Source organism: Ascidiella aspersa, chromosome 5 (assembly GCF_963924565.1).
Source record: "Ascidiella aspersa chromosome 5, kaAscAspe10.2, whole genome shotgun sequence".
Taxonomy (NCBI): domain Eukaryota; kingdom Metazoa; phylum Chordata; class Ascidiacea; order Phlebobranchia; family Ascidiidae; genus Ascidiella; species Ascidiella aspersa.
In genome coordinates, this window is record NC_139451.1 from 17,957,619 (window position 1) to 17,977,599 (window position 19,981).

General features: G+C 38.6%; 1 protein-coding gene across 1 annotated transcript; it reads left to right on the forward strand.

The window, feature by feature from the left end:
- Positions 1–827: 827 nt before the first annotated feature.
- Positions 828–18,047, forward strand: LOC146145154 (uncharacterized). The gene is made up of 15 exons (XM_083390493.1): positions 828–947; positions 2,563–2,595; positions 2,766–8,135; positions 8,343–8,443; positions 8,688–8,813; positions 9,274–9,412; positions 9,928–10,155; positions 10,785–10,912; positions 12,059–12,214; positions 12,921–13,021; positions 13,112–13,390; positions 13,858–13,949; positions 14,880–15,055; positions 15,137–15,322; positions 15,585–18,047. Exons 1-15 carry the CDS (start codon positions 869–871, stop codon positions 16,023–16,025), a joined length of 7,635 nt encoding a protein of 2,544 aa, XP_083246619.1. The 5' UTR covers positions 828–868; the 3' UTR covers positions 16,026–18,047.
- The last annotated feature ends 1,934 nt before the right edge of the window (positions 18,048–19,981 follow it).

Sequence of the window (19,981 nt, forward strand, 5' to 3'; positions counted from 1 at the left end):
TGCTATTCAATTTACAAAAAATAGTACTGCGCATGTGCACGTCTGGCTCGGGACTCAGGTAGTACTACTTAGTCTTACTCGCGCCCCGAGTCCGGCTCCAGCGAAATTGCGCCGAGTCTCGAGTCTGACTACAACTTCCCAGCCCTGGTTTAAAGGGTAGGCAACGTTTTCCAAGTCGCGGGCCAAAGGCAAACTGAGCAAGGTCTTAGCGGGGCGTTTTAAGTTTCCGCTAACAATTTTGTTTTTCAAACGCATGCTTTTTAAGCGGTATGATATAATTCCTCTCATCATACTAACGATTTTATGCAATTAAAAAAAGTCGAATTAAAATCAATAAAACGAGGCAAGGCGTTCGCGCAAAGCGAAAAAAGTCGACAATTCGGCCAAAAGATTTATTGCCGCACAGCAATCACATTGATCATATTATTTAGGTAATATAGTCAAGTATGCATGACATTGCCTCGAGCCTAGTTTGGAAAAAGGTGACGGCCGAATAATTTAAGTTGGTTACTTTAAAGGGCTACATGCTGCATTTCTGTAGGCCCACCACTGAAGCCTAATGTAAAACTTCTCGCCATATAGTTAAGTGCAATAAAATCTCAAAATGTTTTCGGCTTGTTTGTTGTGTATACCTCACGTCTCACGTGACTAAAAAATATCAGACTTAATTACGTTACACAAAGTACTGTGCATTTTTTTGTAAAGTAAGTGAATTCTGTCGTTATAAGGATTTCCACTGCGTTACGTTATATGCGTTGTTGCAAAATATACTCAATACTTTTAATTTGTTCAGGGCGGATGCTATATGAATGTTTGTAATATGATAAGTTACGAAGAAATATAGAGATTATTGAAAGACGTCATAAAGATGTTTTTGGATGTTCAAAGGATGACTTTCTACGTTGTCTTTCTGACAACCATAATGGCAGCATTTGCCTTAGCGCAGGGTAAGCAAGATTTCTGTAATGACCTTACTTGACTGAAGTGCACCTAAGTAACTTTTTTTAACTGACCTTTTTCCTGAGAACGGCACAAGAAAGAACCCACGTTAAGTAAACATCTAAAAAGAAAGATTGCTGAAATTTTACGTAATAAAGCCAATTTTCAATTGAACAGGGAGCATACGCCTAAACGCAAACCAGTTTTATTTTAACTTAAGGAAGAAATTAAATTATAATAATTTTAATACGCCATGTATACCACATGCGTTAAGTTATGTAATGTAATTCTTTCCGATTTAATTTGGAGAGACAAATACATTTTCCGATCTAATTTAAAGGGACAAATTATTTTATGATGTAACCTAATCGAAACATCATAACATTCCTATTTAGATGTTGTACGATTTATCCTAAATCAGAAAATAATTTGTCCCTGTAATTAAATCAAAAAATTATTTGTTCGTTCAGTTGTTCCCAACCTTTTTTAGTCCCGGACCCCTTTGAAAAATATCAAGCTTACGGACCCCTAACTTTAAATTAACCATACCAACGGGTTCCCTTAAAGCAGGGGTTCCCAACCTTTTTACGATCTCGTACCACTTGGACGCTCTGTACTGCCACGCGTACCACTTGTTTTAGAAGATTGGTTCTTAACCTTTTTTCTACCGCTCCCCCTATGGTAATTGTCCTGTGCCTTGTGCCACACTTAGATATTAAACAATAGTACTACAACGATTCCGTATTTTTCAAATACATTATCACTCAGACAGCATAAAAATAGAAAAGTTAATTCCTCGTGGCGCGAAGCGCGAAAAAAAATTGCGTTTTTTGGTTTGTATTGGCTAAATTTTAATTTGGGATGCACACAAAAGTTGCTCGTGCTCGGTATACTGGTTTACATCGAGCTGATTTTGATAGACATGTTCAAACGACAAAGTAAGTAAGTTTCATTTGCCATATATTATATATTTTGTCCCCAAATTATAACAAAGTCAGAATAGCCATCGATCAAAACATGATATAATCGCATCTATTATAGTTTAACAAATAACTTACAATAATACTGATTGGAATCTGGCAATGACAAACAATGATAAAAACAAACAATTTCGATATTTTGGCTGTGGTGCTATACATTTTAGCACTGTTACCCAACCTTTTTATTCTCGCCACCCACTTTAGCAATTTTCTGAAACTTACGCTACTCATTCATTTGGGTGTATAAAACCAGATTACAATCATCATATAACATTTTACTTTTTTGATGATTTTTAAAATTGTATAAGGCGAAAACCCTGAGAACCTCTTACGACATCTTGGGGTTCACGACACCCAGGTTGGGAACGATTTAACTGTAGGTTACTTGATTAGACAAGATTGATACTCGGCTCTAAAGTACTGTCTACAGCAGGCAATTATTTATTACCGCGGGCCGCATGAGAAACATAAAATATTTGGGGCGGACCAGGTCAAAAATAGGATATTAAATCACGCAATATGACGTCATACTATGACGCCACAAAACAAGATCGAATATTTCAAATGTATCCAATGTATCCATATTTCCGCGCTAATCAGACTGATAATAACAGTGTCCTAATTAAATATGTAATGTTTTTAGATCCTAGAACAATGGAAAGCAGCGGACTAGAAAGTAAGGGCTTTATTTTAAAAGAACAAACATAGGCCTATTTAAATTCGATTAAAAACACAGTGCTCATGTTTTTGGATCTTTATTCTCTAAATCATGGTGTGATAATACTAAAAGCACCATGTGATAATAGATAATAGAAACTGATAAATAAACTACGTAATATGTTTTAGCAACCGCAATATCAGCAACCGATCTCTTCATGAATACTACGGCTATTCCAGTTGAAACAGACGACACGGCGTCCATTGTTATACATAATATTACCGGAGAGAACACGATAAGCACCGAAATTCAAGCGTTGTATACGGGAACTACAGAAACTAGTACGTTTGCGTACTCTACATTAGACACAAATACAAGCACTACAGATTGGAAGGGTTTATGGTCCGGCGACGGATTCACGTCCACACTTGATTCTAAAACGACCGTTAGTTTGACATCAAGCGACTCTAAAGAACTTTTTACCACTAGTGTTCCAGTTAACGTAGATTTAATTGCAGCCGTTAGCAACGGTAGCACCGATTCAACAGTGGCAAGTTTAGTTACATTACCTTTTGAGGAGGCTGACACAACAACATTCCAAGATGCATTGACCACTGGAGGTACAGAAACAAGGCCGGGGGCAACTTTAGATACCACGCAAGTGGTCGGCACAACTGTAATTGAAGAGGTCAGCCAAATGGCGAATCTTGATACACTAACTTCTGTGTTAACAGCATCCCAATCTACATTGGAAAAAACTACACTAGACTTATTTACAACAACAGAAGTTGGCTATCAAACCACCACCATGAGTAATAACATAAATGAGATGACCAACACATTTGGATCAGAACTTACAAGTAGAATAATAGAAAGTACTTTGGGTGAATTCGTGGAAGGATCAACGGAAACCTCCCAGTCAACCGAACCAGAAACTATTTATACAAGTGCTTCAAAAAACACGCTTAACGAATTTGTTTCAGGAACAACCGAAGAAACGGTAGGCGAAATTAATCCAACCCCCAGTACACTAACCGTAGTTTCTCCGACAACGAATGCCGCTACAACAGTTATCACAACTACAAATACAGAAGATCCTTCGAGAACACTAGAAGGCACTACTGTCGAGACAACCAGTTTTAAAGCACCGGATATTGCAGAAACCACCCACGAAACAACAAATGTTGCAACATCCGATTTCAAAACAACTGGCAATATAATAGAAAGTACATCAATAAATATCGAACCAACAGCGACTACACCCACTTATACAGAAACATTCACTTCTGTAAAATCCACTGTAAAAGCAACAATCAGTTCAGCCACCACCCTTGTTTCAACATCTGTCCATGCAACAGACCGTACGGCAGATAATGTTGAAGAAACAGGTTCTACATCAGTCGAGCTCCAAACAACAGCTGCATTAATTAATGTCGAAGCAACCCCTCCTGCATCAACCAACGCCGAATCAACACCAATTGCATTAACTATTGGCGATGAAACCTCTTCTGGGTCAACCAAAGTTAAAACAGCAACTTATGCATTAACAGATACTGTAACTGCAAGTATAGCACCACACAACGTCGAAGCAACAACTCCTGAATCGAACGATATTAAAACAATGACTATTGCGTCAACTAACGCCGAGCTGGCAACCATCGCTGTAACGAATGCCCAGGTGACAACTACTGCATCAACGAGTGCCGAACCATTAAACATCGCTGCAACGAATGGCAAGGTGACAACCACTACATCCACAAACGCAGAACCAGCAACCATCGCTGTAACAAATGACAAGGTGACAACCACTACATCAACGAATGCCGAGCCAGCAACCATCGCTGTAACGAATGGCCAGGTGACAACTACTGCATCAACGAACGCCGAACCAGCAACCTTCGCTGTAACGAATGGACAGGTGACAACTACTGCATCAACGAGCGCCGAACCAGCAACCGTCGCTGTAACGAATGGACAGGTGACAACTACTGCATCAACGAGCGCCGAACCAGCAACCGTCGCTGTAACGAATGGACAGGTGACAACTACTGCATCAACGAGCGCCGAACCAGAAACTGTCGCTCTAACGAATGGACAGGTGACAACTACTGCATCAACGAGCGCCGAACCAGCAACCGTCGCTGTAACGAATGTCCAGGTGACAACTACTGCATCAACGAGCGCCGAACCAGCAATCGTCGCTGTAACGAATGGACAGGTGACAACTACTGCATCAACGAGCGCCGAACCAGCAACCATCGCTGCAACGAATGGTCAGGTCACCACTGCATCAACCAACGTCGAACCAGCAACCATCGCTGTAACGCATGGCCAGGTGACAACTACTGCATCAACGAGCGCCGAACCAGCAACCATCGCTGTAACAAATGACAAGATGACAACCACTACATCAACGAATGCCGAGCCAGCAACCATCGCTGTAACGAATGGCCAGGTGACAACTACTGCATCAACGAACGCCGAACCAGCAACCGTCGCTGTAACGAATGGACAGGTGACAACTACTGCATCAACGAGCGCCGAACCAGCAACCGTCGCTGTAACGAATGGACAGGTGACAACTACTGCATCAACGAGCGCCGATCCAGCAACCGTCGCTGTAACGAATGGACAGGTGACAACTACTGCATCAACGAGCGCCGAACCAGCAACCGTCGCTGTAACGAATGTCCAGGTGACAACTACTGCATCAACGAGCGCCGAACCAGCAATCGTCGCTGTAACGAATGGACAGGTGACAACTACTGCATCAACGCGCGCCGAACCAGCAACCATCGCTGCAACGAATGGTCAGGTCACCACTGCATCAACCAACGTCGAACCAGCAACCATCGCTGTAACGCATGGCCAGGTGACAACTACTGCATCAACGAGCGCCGAACCTGCAACCGTCGCTATAACGAATGGCCAGGTGACAACTACTGCATCAACCAACGTTGAACCAGCAACCATCGCTGTAACGAATGGCCAGATGACAACTACTGCATCAACCAACATCGAACCAGCAACCATCGCTGTAACGAATGGCCAGATGACAACTACTGCATCAACGAGCGCCGAGCCAGGAACCATCGCTGTAACGCATGGCCAGGTGAGAACTACTGCATCAACGAGCGCCGAACCTGCAACCGTCGCTGTAACGAATGGCCAGGTGACAACTACTGCATCAACCAACGTTGAACCAGCAACCATCGCTGTAACGAATGGCCAGATGACAACTACTGCATCAACCAACATCGAACCAGCAACCATCGCTGTAACGAATGGCCAGATGACAACTACTGCATCAACGCGCGCCGAACCAGTAACCATCGCTGCAACGAATGGTCAGGTCACCACTGCATCAACCAACGTCGAACCAGCAACCATCGCTGTAACGCATGGCCAGGTGATAACTACTGCATCAACGAGCGCCGAACCTGCAACCGTCGCTGTAACGAATGGCCAGGTGACAACTACTGCATCAACCAACGTTGAACCAGCAACCATCGCTGTAACGAATGGCCAGATGACAACTACTGCATCAACCAACATCGAACCAGCAACCATCGCTGTAACGAATGGCCAGATGACAACTACTGCATCAACGAGCGCCGAGCCAGGAACCATCGCTGTAACGCATGGCCAGGTGACAACTACTGCATCAACGAGCGCCGAACCTGCAACCGTCGCTGTAACGAATGGCCAGGTGACAACTACTGCATCAACCAACGTTGAACCAGCAACCATCGCTGTAACGAATGGCCAGATGACAACTACTGCATCAACGAGCGCCGAGCCAGGAACCATCGCTGTAACGAATGGCCAGATGACAACTACTGCATCAACGAGCGCCGAGCCAGGAACCATCGCTGTAACGAATGGCCAGATGACAACTACTGCATCAACGAGCGCCGAGCCAGGAACCATCGCTGTAACGAATGGCCAGGTGATAACTACTGCATCAACGAGCGCCGAACCAGCAACCATCGCTATAACGAATGGCCAGGTGACAACTACTGCATCAACGAGTGCCGAGCCAGGAACCATCGCTGTAACGAATGGCCAGGTGATAACTACTGCGTCAACGAGCGCCGAACCAGCAACCATCGCTGCAACGAATGGTCAGGTGACCACCACTGCATCAACCAACGTCGAACCAGCTACCATCGCTGTAACAAATGGCCAGGTGACAGCTACTGCATCAACGAACGCCGAACCAGCAACCGTCGCTGTAACGAATGGCCAGGTGACAACTACTGCATCAACGAACGCCGAACCAGCAACCATCGCTGTAACGAATGGTCAGGTCACCACTGCATCAACCAACGTCGAACCAGCAACCATCGCTATAACGCATGGCCAGGTGACAACTACTGCATCAACGAGCGCCGAACCTGCAACCGTCGCTGTAACGAATGGCCAGGTGACAACTATTGCATCAACCAACGTTGAACCAGCAACCATCGCTGTAACGAATGGCCAGATGACAACTACTGCATCAACGAGCGCCGAGCCAGGAACCATCGCTGTAACGAATGGCCAGGTGATAACTACTGCGTCAACGAGCGCCGAACCAGCAACCATCGCTGCAACGAATGGCCAGGTGATAACTACTGCGTCAACGAGCGCCGAACCAGCAACCATCGCTGCAACGAATGGTCAGGTGACTACCACTGCATCAACCAACGTCGAACCAGCAACCATCGCTGTAACAAATGGCCAGGTGACAGCTACTGCATCAACGAACGCCGAACCAGCAACCGTCGCTGTGACGAATGGCCAGGTGACAACTACTGCATCAACTAACGCCGAACCAGCAACCTTTGCTGTAACGAATGGCCAGGTGACAACTACTGCATCAACGAACGCCGAACCAGCAACCGTCGCTGTAACGAATGGCCAGGTGACGACTACTGCATCAACAAGCGCCGAACCAGCAACCATCGCTGTAACGAATGGCAAAGTGACAACCACTGCATTAACGAGCGCTGAACCAGCAACCATCGCTATAACTACTGCCACTATTTCGACCGCTGCAGAAACTGTCAGTGAATTAAGCGTAAGCCCTACAAGCCCATCAACAACAATTAGTCTTGTCACAGCAACAGCTTCTGAAAATAAAATATCGAAAATCCCCACTGGGGCTACCAGCGCTGCTGTTGATGTTGCATCCTCTGTTACCACAAACAACATGACCACATTGACATCTCCAGAAGCAATCATCGAAATCACCTATACAGCAACGACTGGGGAGTCTAACATTGACCAGACAACCTTTCCTGCGGTAACTAAACCAAACACTAAAGCAACCAGCTCGTACAAATCTACCGCTTCAGTTTTAACATCCGTTGGAGAAATAGCTACTAAGCAGAGTTCTACCGTATTCACCGCTCCGAGCAGTACAGTTGCTGCGACGAGCAATTCTAACTCAATAACGATTCCAACTACGGCAATTACTATTTGCCTAAATACAACGTTTGATGTAAACGGAACATTTACCCTTCCTGTAACGACCATCGGACAGTTGGCGCTTTCGATAGAAAAATGCTCGAACGGTAAGTAAAAAAGTAATTGCATTATAAATTATACACTTTATTTGTTACATTTACCATATAGAACAGAATTTTACCGGATTAAATCTTTATTAGTGTACACCTTTACCTTATCTTTATTTTTATCTTTAAATTTTTAACAACTAATTAGACAGTTTTACATATTTTCCGACAATACTGGATTTAGATTTTCCGCGTTTAATTTCACAGGTCGTGCTGTTGCAATTGGTCAGTGTACAGCAGGAGGAGTATGGCAATTGGGAACCTTCGTTTCTTGCAATGCTACCGTCGCCACAACCCTAATTTCTTTGGTAATTATACTTTTTTTAAATAAACACGCCATTTTGAACAAGACAAATCTACTTGCACTTACACTAACTCATTTTTTGAAAGCGTATATCAGTTTTAGTAAAATATTTTTAGTTGCATAAAATAGCTTTACAAACATGATTACTTTAATTCAACTTTTAGTTTTGTAAAAATTAGTAATTCATTAATAGATTGGTTTATTTCAGATGTTTCATGTTAATTTTTTAACATTCTTTTTTTTATTAGAAAAATACAACAGTTGCAGTCACCACTTCAACCATTTATACTTTGACAACTGCTGGAAATGTCACTGTTGTTGACATCGTGCAAATTATAAACATTCTACAGAATTCAGCCGATTCGGTTAACCTGGTAAGTCAGATTCGTAATATAAGAAAAAATAAAATTAAAAAATCTCTTAAGTTAAAAGTAAAAATACATACATAACATTATGGGGCAGCGTATTTAACACAATTTAGTTTTTGGTGTGGCTGTGAGTTATGTTGCAATATGATACGTATTGTACAGCCGACGGCAAAAGTTGTCCCACCAAAATTTAAGACAAAAATACACTTTTTTGCATAGATTAGTTTTAAATTTGCTACACTTGGCTCTATTTGCTCCGGTCACTTATTGACAAGGCTTGAAATCTATATATATATTAGAAAAGTTAGGTATAATTGGTTTGTAATTTATTGCTCACTTCGTAATTTATTGCTCACTCAAAGTTACAAACCAATGTGGCATAACCTAACCAGACAACTGAACGATGGTAAATCGCGATGTCAAGTTGTGATATTTATTTCTAATTTAAAAAAGCTTTTGTGTTTAGACAACTGATTTGGAACTGATTTTAGTGATTGGCACTTTCGTCAACATGCAAAGCAGTTTTGTGAACTCAACCGAGATAGCTTTGGCAGGCAAAATGTTGGCTGTTGTGGAAGTTTTTGCCTTTAAACAAAATGTTACCGGTAGGTAAAGATTTTAAACATCTGAAATGAGAAACTGAATGTGTAACATAAGAAGATATCTCCTCGCCCTTACACGTAAATGACGACAACGACTTCAAATTGGAGCAAATATTCTTAAGACTTTTCTGTCTTAGTCAAAGTCAGCATTAATAAGTTTTAGTTATTTAAAACAGAAATATATTTTGCCACAAAACAAGGCATCATTAGTCTCTTAATTCGAATGAATCTAATTCTAACGATGCCTTATTTTGTGGCTAAATATATTTCTGACTTTGGCAAAGATAGGAAAGTCTAAAGAATACTTCCATCTGAGATGAATTATGATTATCTTTTGCCTCACGCAAAAACACTTATTTAACATATCTTTAATTGGTAAAAGAATAGCATGTTTTAAAATATTTCTAGTATGTGCTAACCAGGTTAGGCTCCTTCCTGTACAATTTTCGATATAAAGTCTGCCTTTCCAATATTGCAAGGGTTCATGCGCGCAATATACTTAAAAAAATGTTTTTTAGGTATAAAGCAAATTATTCAGGGTGACGTGTCCGTTTATTTGACGGCAAAACCGAAACCGGAGTCCGGAAGTTTATCAGTTGCTCTTCCTGGCTCCTCTATTTCCGTGGCTATATCCGATTCGGCTCTGTCATCCGTTTCCGGAGGTAGCGTTAAGGTGGTTGCAGTGGTGATAAATAACACTTCGGTATTTCCGTCCACAGTACCAAACTCTTCAGGAGTTTTGACAGGTCAGTATGAGTTTGCATGAGGCAGTAAAAAGACATCAGAAGTAAACATTGTTTTGTTGTCTCTTTTTGACCTGATTATACCTTTGAAAAAAGAAACACTATTCTGAACACATGTTGACGTTGCTATTCACAACTTTTGATTCTTTAGTATTTTTTACGATAGTGAAACACTTAGGTTTCCTCCAAACTTTAGACTACTTGTACGGTTTAGAAACACGCTGCCGCTAGGGTTAGTTTTGCCCATCACATAACACAAAACCTATATACTCTGATGTACCACGCTAAACTTGTAGCAGTTACCAAGAAGCAGCAAAGGCATTCATGAAATGTAAGTTGTGACATTGTAAGTTGGCATGAAATGTAATTTTAGAGCTAGAGTATTAGGTTCTATACTTACAGCGTTTTTCCAATCGGGCAATAAAATAGCTAGCAAAATTCTTGCGGTTACCCAGTTAAAGTTGGCATAAATGTAGTTTGCCAACTGTTCAAATAAAAATAAATTAACGGAGGGGCGATTATTAACGATTGCTTTAGATAAAATAAGGTCACGGTTCTGCACCAATTTTAAAATTGAAGGCCTACAAGAATAACAACGATATAAATTTAATTCCAACGCAAAATCTTTTCAGGCTCTGTGGTGTCAATTGTGATTGGTTCGACGACGACTCAAAGCTTAATTTCTAATCTCACCAACCCTATTCAGATTGACTGGGACGTGAGCAACAGTGTAGCACAGTCCCGACAACTATTTCAGCAGGTAATAATAAACCTAAACATCGAACGAAAAGGTATTCCGAAAAGTTTAAGGTGAACTACCGTTATGTTGGTACAGTATACTCTTTTGTTTACACCCAGTCGGTGATTTTGAAAAAACAAGCTCTTACGTAGTCACGATTGTTTCTTATTAATGTGACACGCATATTTTCTGCTATTTTAACCCAGTAGTTAGGCAGTTAATGGAGGCCTATGACAAACTATATTTGGGTGCCAACATAGGCTTACATGGATAAATAATTTTAAAGCATTGATAATAACTCTATTTTTACACCAAAATAGGACAACCTGGGAAGAAAAAGTTTAAAATAGGGATAATATGAGACAGGGCTAAAATGATAATCTTTAATGGCTGCAATTTCTAGCTATTGGTGTAACCATTTATTACTGGCTTACGGCAACATTGGTAGCCTACATTATTTTTAAGTGGGCAAAAGGAAACTGATTGGGAGTGGGCTTTGCACGGACTTCAGCAATACGACATAAGTTAGAATCGCGTCTACGTCAGAGTAAAGCTAAATTCGGTATTATCTAAAAATAGAACAACGTCCACGCCATTATTATTCCTATTTCACAATCATACCACGTTAGTAATAAATGAACAGTGCAACGGTATCATGATCTAATTTATATAAGAGTTTAATTAAATACAATAGTTTACGACCAAAACTGGTATAGGACCAAAACCTTCAAATATTAAAGAAATTATGGGGTGAAATTTTTTATTTTTTTTTTCGCAGCTATAATGTCATAAATATCGTGCAGGCCTAAGTTTCTCCCTCGTACTATAGGTGTTCTTTTGTGTTTCCCGTTGTACATTTATAGTTTGATAATATTGCAGCGCACCTGACGCTTTGCGAGTCAATATCAGTATGTTAGGTATAACATTTTTTTTTGATAACTGATAATAAACTTCTTTTAAGGTTTTATTAAGTTACAATATAAAACTTTAGCTATACAGTGTAAAGAGTATTAAGTTCCTTTTTCACATTTAAAGACTAAATAAGGTGCTAGGAATAAAACAATAGCAACAAACATATTATACTTTGAACTGTTTAAACATGGTATTTTTTTAATAGTTAAAAACGTGTTTTTGCAACAATCGTATGAAATCGCTTTCATGTTACAGGCTACCGGACGCATCAGTATCAGTTCTGTATGCGCGTTTCTTGACCTGACGACAAATCTGTTTTCGACTACCGGTGTTAAAGCGGTATCCGACGTTTCATCGTCTACCCAGACCTGCGAAACCAATCATTTAACGTCTTTCGCTCTTTTCACTAAAGTAAGATTTCTTATTTTTTAATTTGGAATTTTCGTAAAAGATTCTTTGGAAAAATCTACGTATCATGTCTTTTGGAAATCAGGGTCCCATCGCAGTCTATTATTTCAAAGTTACAAATATAATATTCCGATGTTATTCGTTTTGAAGCAATAACCGTTACCAAGAAGCATATAAAGCATTTCAGCCATAGTTGGAGATGGAAAGCAGTGCGTTATAAACCTTAAAAACTCAATTTTTAGCTTCTATACGAAAGTAACTCAGCTTCTAAACAAAAACCAACCATGTATACTCCATCTTGTTACTGTGGTCCTTTCATGCTATAAAAAACACAACGGACATAACTAGATAGTGACAATCCAGTTAACAAAAACGCCTTAAGGTTGGTTCACACTGGGCGCGTTTTGCTTCTGGCGTTGGCGTTGGTGTCTGTCGCAAATCACTATAGCGTCGTACAGTTTACACCCAACCGACGCGTTGCCAGCGTTAAAGGCAAATTTCCTTATTTCTAACCTAAAGCGTCAAAGTTTAAATATTTTAACTTTCCGCAACCGAAAGCCTTTTTTCAAACAGTAAATCCCTATACACTAGAGCAAATACTAATTAGGAGAAACGCGGGCACTTGTATGTAGTCCATATTAAACTAGCATTATGTTTAACAATCGTTTTTGCTGTTGCTATGTTTTTACGTTGTAACTCCTACCTATAGATAACGTTTCCATCTACTCCACCAACAACAAGTTCCATTGTTGGAAACACAATTCTGGTAGTTTGTTTGTTCATCGTGGTTGTTGTGCATATTTCTTTCAGGTAATTTGAATTTAATTTTTGAACAGGTGGCAAAAACCAAAAACTTTTCTAATTTTTCTTGGATAATGCCAATTGTAATTAATTTTACAGGGACTTACGTTCCAATCCCTTGTCCCACCTCATTCTGCAAATCAGTCTCAGCTCGTTGATTGCGTTTATGCTATTTCTTATATCATACACAACGTGGGGAACTTTACCAAGACCTAATTGCCTAGCCCTTGCGGCCTTTCAAAACATTTTCCTCTTGATATCATTCGGTTGGGTATGCTTGGCCTGTTACGTCGCATATCGCAACGTGGAATGGCCGCTAAACTGGATATTGCTTTACTCACATTGCGAGCAGCAACGACGCCGTAAAGCTATGTACAAGTAAGTTGTGGCTTATTGTTAAGATCATTTGGCATAGTCACAACTGAATAAATTACAGTATATTTTATTTATACGTATCGTATATCAGGTAGCTTATAGTAGCACTAGGACATAATAATATATGGTATATATTCCAAACCAGCAGTCATACCAAATTGGAATTACTACCTCTATTGTTGCTGATTAAATGGTACCAAACTCTTTTGAATTACCGCAAGATATTTGTTGTAAATAAAACATTAGCAGTGTCCACGCAGATAGCGAATAATATGTGGTTATATAGAATGATTGTGCTTTTTTTTAAATAGAATTCTTAATATTTATTTTTGCCCATGTCGACTGGTTGGGTGAATATTTATGTGCAATAGTATTCGCTTTTGAGTATAATCACGAGTATAATCATTAAAAACTATATTATTTTGATTTTATAAAATCAACTATAAATTCTTTCACAAATGTTTTTATAGATTTTCCGTCATTGTTTTTGTGCCTTGTGTTGTGGTGAGCATCGTGGTCATTGCTGCATTTGTTGGAATATTTGAACCTCTTACTAAATATGGTAGGAAACGCACATTTTGTCAAACTGCTTGTTGCCGCATTACGTAAAACCAGTCAAATATAAAAGTGTGTGCCTTGTGACTATACGCTGGTTTAAATATCTTGTTTTTCTTATTTTCATTTGAACAGAGCTAATAATGTCCAAAATTGCGAATAGCTTTCACATATATTGATCTAAATAAGATGTCGATCAATTGGTATTGAATCATAAGATAAACCAGTGGTCGGCAAACTTTTTTTGTCGCGGCCCAAAGTACGTAAAACCACTACGAAAAGTGGCAGATTCAGGGTATTGTATTTTAAAGTGAAATATAACACAGCGCCTTGGTGCCCAAAACACTGCAATATCATAATGTAAAACACACTATAAAACGAAGAATATACGCGCGAAAATTTTCAATAACATATAGTTTATCTTCAGTAGAAAGAGAGTGGCCCAAATAATAGATAAAAGATTCATTCTTTTATTAGCAAACGTTTCGGCAATTTCTTTTGCCATCATCAGTGCAGTAAAAGAATTAATCTTTTATCTATTATTTGGGCCACTCTCTTTCTACTGAAGATAATCAACAGATCCGTGTTTAGCGTTCCTACATATAGTTTATATTGGCAAAAATATAGTTCGACAGGCTCCCAGGACCACATTTGGGGCGTGGGCCGTTCCAAGTTGAGCCAATTTAAAAATTCTATGCCACACCAAGTTTTAAAATAAGGCGCAATAAATGTGCGACACGCGGCCCACAACTACATTATAACACTAAGCTATTCAAAATAGCTTACATTATAACACTAATCTATTCAAAAATGACTCACTTAAAATGGCTCTGTGGCCCACGATTGGGCCGCGGCCTACAGTTTGCCTACCACTAAGATAAACAATAGTCACGAGTCTCACGACTAACTATACTTATTAGTATTTTGTTTTGCATAGTTGAAGGTAAGACGGTGCTAAGTTTGAGTACATACGCCGGAAAAGATTCATGCCTCTTCCAGGGACCTGCATTGTACTTTGGCTTTGCGATTCCAGCGGGTTTGCTTTACTTGTTTGGCCTAATGTCGGCTCTTGTTGCGACCAAGGAGATTACAATCAATCACGACAAAACTGAGGTAACCAAGTCAAAATTATTGTTAAAGTGTTTTCTTTAAACAACTTTAATTATGTGAGGTCACACAATTTATTATGCCTAGGTCATCTTCCAAGGCTACATGACGCAATTCACCGAATCCAAACACTTGGCTTCGCATATGCTCATCTTCACAACGCTCTTCGGTGTTACTTGGGCTGTTGGCTGTGCTCGTGTTGTTTCCGATCAGTTCGGATTGCTTTACTACACGACCCTAGATCACTTGTTTGCTGTTTTTTGTATTTTGTTGGTAAGTTCTAATGTAGTAGATATACGATTTGGAATTCGTGTTATTTCTAAAGTGCTTAGTATTAATCCTAAATCGTAATAACAAAATAAAATGTAAATAACAAACGCTGCTATTGTCAGGTGAATTATTCAAATATTAACTATTAGTCAATTAATATATTGTAATTTAGTTGTTTGCATTTTAGAGCCTTTCTGCTGTTTTGATGTCTGCGTTCGTTCAAATCAAGTACGTTCCTTAATTCGACGTGTTGTTTGCATTTTAGGGCCTTTCTGCTGTTTTGATGTTCTGCGTTCGTTCAACTCAAGTACGCTCCTTAGTTCGACGTGTTTTCATTGACGTTTGTTCAAACCGAGGGCGTTACTACCTGCCCAGGCCCGACAACCAGGGATCGTACGCCGGCAACGTTGGTGGCTACAACGAGCACGACCGTGTCCAGATCGAACTGGTTGAAGCCAGTTCAGCAAGACAACCCGCACCTATCACCGCATCGGGAGGCTTGGTGGCTCAAACAAGCTTAGATGCTGCCGGCACATCTAGGCGAGAAAGTTCGTCGGCGCTTAGTATAGCTGCAAGAGCGCGTGTTTACGACACAAGCGATACCGTCGCTAAAGTTGACCTTGAACTGAGCAAAGGTAAACTCGGATTGGTTGGTTACAGACAGACTGATGATAGAGAAGAGGGAACTTCTGCATACTTGGAGTAATGGTGTAACTTCTGGAATTGTATAGGTATGACCATTAGCAAGACTAAACATAATTGTATCAGTCATTGCGCAAATTCAAACAGATCCAATAAAAAATAAAAAAATGAGAGATTTGTATAAAAATGAGAGATGTATTTTTGTATAATGCAAATAGTCGCATAGTTATAAAAAAATAATGTTAAAATTACCGAAAACGATGTAAAGTGTAAAACCTTTATGCGCGCCTTGATGTTTGTCAATATTTGGTCAACCTTGATGGCATTTTGATTATCCTATTTGATTCTGATTAAATATTAGAAGTATTTGCTAGAATTCTATTGACATTATCTATAGACCCAGGCTATTAAATTATCGTTGTTTTTTTGTTTGTTTAAAATTGTCATTTTAAACATAAAATGCGACCATCTTTTACACTCCGCCATAGCTTGACTTGTTTACGTTTAATAATAGGTTGACCCTAGTAACCATAAAACGCTATAATAGCAGAGCGACATTTAAAATGTGAAAAGCGAAACTGTCGCTAACTGTTGTTTGCTCCGTTGAACAGCAAGGCAATCAGTGTTTCGTTTAATGGCGTCAATTTAAGTAACTATGGAAATTTAAACGTCCGTGTTTAAGTGTTAGTTTATGTGTCCTTGTGTAAGCCTAAAGATTTTATAGTGAGTGACGTAGTGTTAGATAAAAATCTTGTCTAAATTTTATGTTATGATCCTTACTTCTATATAAAAGAGTTTTGTTCAAACCTGAAATGTTTCGTTTAAATGTACTTTCTGTGATACGACTTGGGTATCGCCGACTATTAAAACCCTTTTGACACTGTAGGATCGGTAGAAATAAACCGGCAACCAAAATTTCGCAACCACAATTCTATAATAAAAACACTTACGAAGAAGTGTGGTACTAGACAGGGTTACAAAATAACAAAATCGAAGTTCAACTAACAGTACTCTTGTGCTGAAAATATTCTCCCAAAACGAGCCAAATATACTTGCAACCAAATTTTTTTCCCTTGTTAGTTAAACTTCCATAAAAAACATAAATTTACCAACTGCACAAATGAGGCCAACTCTTCGACGTACCGATAGTAAAATTATCGTGGACCCATTAGATTTGTTTACTTATAGCATGTTATCTAGTTAATAGAAATTAATTGATAAAACATAGTTAGACCTGCGGTAACTTTTATCGTAAGTAAAATTAAATATCGTGTTTTAATTGCGGTAGCAAAACAACCTTAACCAATATGCTATCTTCGATGCTTTTTAGTTAAGCATGATATACTGAAAAAATGTAATATTTACTTTTCATTTTCACAAGTTTGTAGCGTATCTTTCTTTACAGATTTTTGGTGATTGTCTGCTTTGTTGTTTGAAGTAATGTGGCTTCATTGACTAATTATTATTAATATGGAACGAATAAAAAAATTTTATGTAACAAAATACATTGTAAGATTTTTAAAACATGAATTATTAAACTTAAGTTTATATTATCATCCGTAAAACCATTTCGTTAGTTGTTGCTAATAACGATATTTTAGCTTATTTAAGCAAATATACCGCGGGCCGGAAGATTTAAAACCCGCGGGCCGCAGCTGCTTGTCTAGATGGTTATGCTGTATTCACCTGACAACCTTACCCGCCGACGTTTATTACTGTTATATGCTTATAAAACTTGCTTTTGTTCTAAACGTCTAAGTTCCGTTTGTTGTAATCGTTCAGCCGTTTGTTGTAAATCGGTTTTGCGTCATATAAAAAAGTCTTTACAATCACCTGCGGTTCTTTATAAAAAAAGATCAGGGAAAAATGGATTAAAACAAGACACTTACAGAAGGATTTTTCTTGCTTTTTGTGAATGTATTTAGATCCGATTATAGTGGCACCTTTTAAATTCAGTTCGACAGAAATGAACTGTTTTTTATGATTCGTTGCTTTAAATGTCATTTTATAACGTAATTTTGACGCCATCTCAAATAACTATATGCGCAAATCTCTAAAAACGCAACAAACATCCTGGATTCGTATATATCAATGTTGTTCCAACGGAATAAATTCGCTCTTAGTGTGCAGCGTATTTCATTATTCTTGAATAGACACTGCATTTTAACTTTTGTTTGGACATTTTTTGTTGCATCTTTAATATTTCTGGCTTACGTTGACTGCAAAAGCATACAAATCGAAAGCAACTGAAACAGGTACTAAACCCAGATCTAATTGCTTTTGATTTTAAAACAAAGTAAGGCAGTTTGTATTATTAGTATTAACAAGTTAAAACTTCCATTCGAAGTGCGGCATTATTGTTGTAAGAAACCACTTGCAGACGAAGATATTGTATCTCAATCGGATTTGCAAATAAGTTGATCTTGTAGGTCGACCTGTCATAGTTGCCGGAAAACATCTAAAAAATTTTAATACCGACCTATACTGTCATATAGTAATAGTTTTCACACACTATTATTTAAAAAAATAAAGCATGCGAGACTTAGATATACACTATCCTCGTGAAAATTGGCAATACGATAATAACCACTTATCGCCTAGTAGAGTATTAACGTAGAGTATTAAATTATGATTATAATGTTTTGTAAAAATTTGCCGCGCATTTTAATAATTGCCTTAGTGCATTGCAAGCTCAAAAACTTTTGGAACCACTGGTCTAATTTGATAGAGGGGACTTCCATTAAGCACAGATTTTAATGTGCTATTTGATTCCCTGTAACTGTGTTCTCTACAAACCTCAACTTCTCCGGAATCTATAAATGTGTCCCAACTGCCGAGTTTTGAACCGTAGAGCAAATAAAAAGAGGTGATCCAGTCATCACCAGCTGCACGTCCTTGTGTTATGATTCCCGTAACGTATGTGGAAACTCCCATGTTCACTTCGATCCATTCACCTCTTTCTAAAACATAGCTTACGCTTTTAACAATTTCAAGAATATTGTCAAAAAAATGGCAACGTAATTTTTTTTTGCAATCGAAAAAGGAAGAGCGTATTACTTACAGCTCATCTACATTTGTGGTATTTATACAAATACGAAAAGTAAAAGAATACTTTTTAACAGAAATATATTTTGACTTCCAAAGCATATCCCGAAATAGATAGATTAATGACAAAACAAGCGTAGTAACTTTAGCTTTAAAGTTTATTATGTTATTTCTAATTTACTAGGTTTTATTGTAATATTAATTTTATATATGGCTCGTTGCAAAAGCATAAACAAGACAAAGTTATTTTATCTGAAGGTGTTATTCAAGTTTAACCGGTGTTACAGCAGGCTTATGGTTTAATTGCAAAACATGTTTAGGTAATCGTGTTTTTTTTTGTTATAATAGAAATTAGGATTTCTCTAATTGCACTAATTTTCTTATTTTATTCATTTTGCTATTGCTATCCCTCAAAATACGTCATTTAAAAACTTACCAAGCAACACTATAACATAATGCATAAAACATCTTAGGATTTGTTTCGTATATGTTTTAATAATTATAATGAAGTGTAGAATTTATTATTTTATTTTGTATTTTGCCGCGAAAAATACCTTTGGTGGCACCAATCCAAGCTCCCCCATCTTGTGCAGTATTGTCAAGCCTTGCATTGTCTGGCTCAAAGCCATCACTTATGAAACTAGAAGCAGTTATCGCATTTCCCGACAACTTTCCTGTCTTTAATCCAACTGAACAGGAATCTGTAATTGAATATGCTTTGTTTTCGTACTGTTTAGTTTAACAGGCGAATTTGAAATGATGTCATGGTATGCAGTTGGTTTGACAACTATAAAGCCATTATGAATACAGGCTAAAGTTTTGATTTTAAACAATTTATATTTATATACTAGAAATAAATTTGCTCTTGATGAAATTAGTACTACTGCATTTATTTGAAAAGTAACCCACCAGGATTTTGCTTGTATCTAAACAATGTGGTTTGCTCTTTGGAAAATCGAAACATGTCTAAAAAAC

Excerpts from the sequence above, each read along its gene's own strand:
- LOC146145154 (XM_083390493.1), top strand. The coding sequence starts at position 869 with ATGTTTTTGGATGTTCAAAGGATGACTTTCTACGTTGTCTTTCTGACA. Across the intron at positions 10,913-12,058 it reads CCCGACAACTATTTCAGCAG|GCTACCGGACGCATCAGTAT; the intron begins GTAATAATAAAC and ends TTCATGTTACAG. Across the intron at positions 13,022-13,111 it reads GTTGTGCATATTTCTTTCAG|GGACTTACGTTCCAATCCCT; the intron begins GTAATTTGAATT and ends TTAATTTTACAG.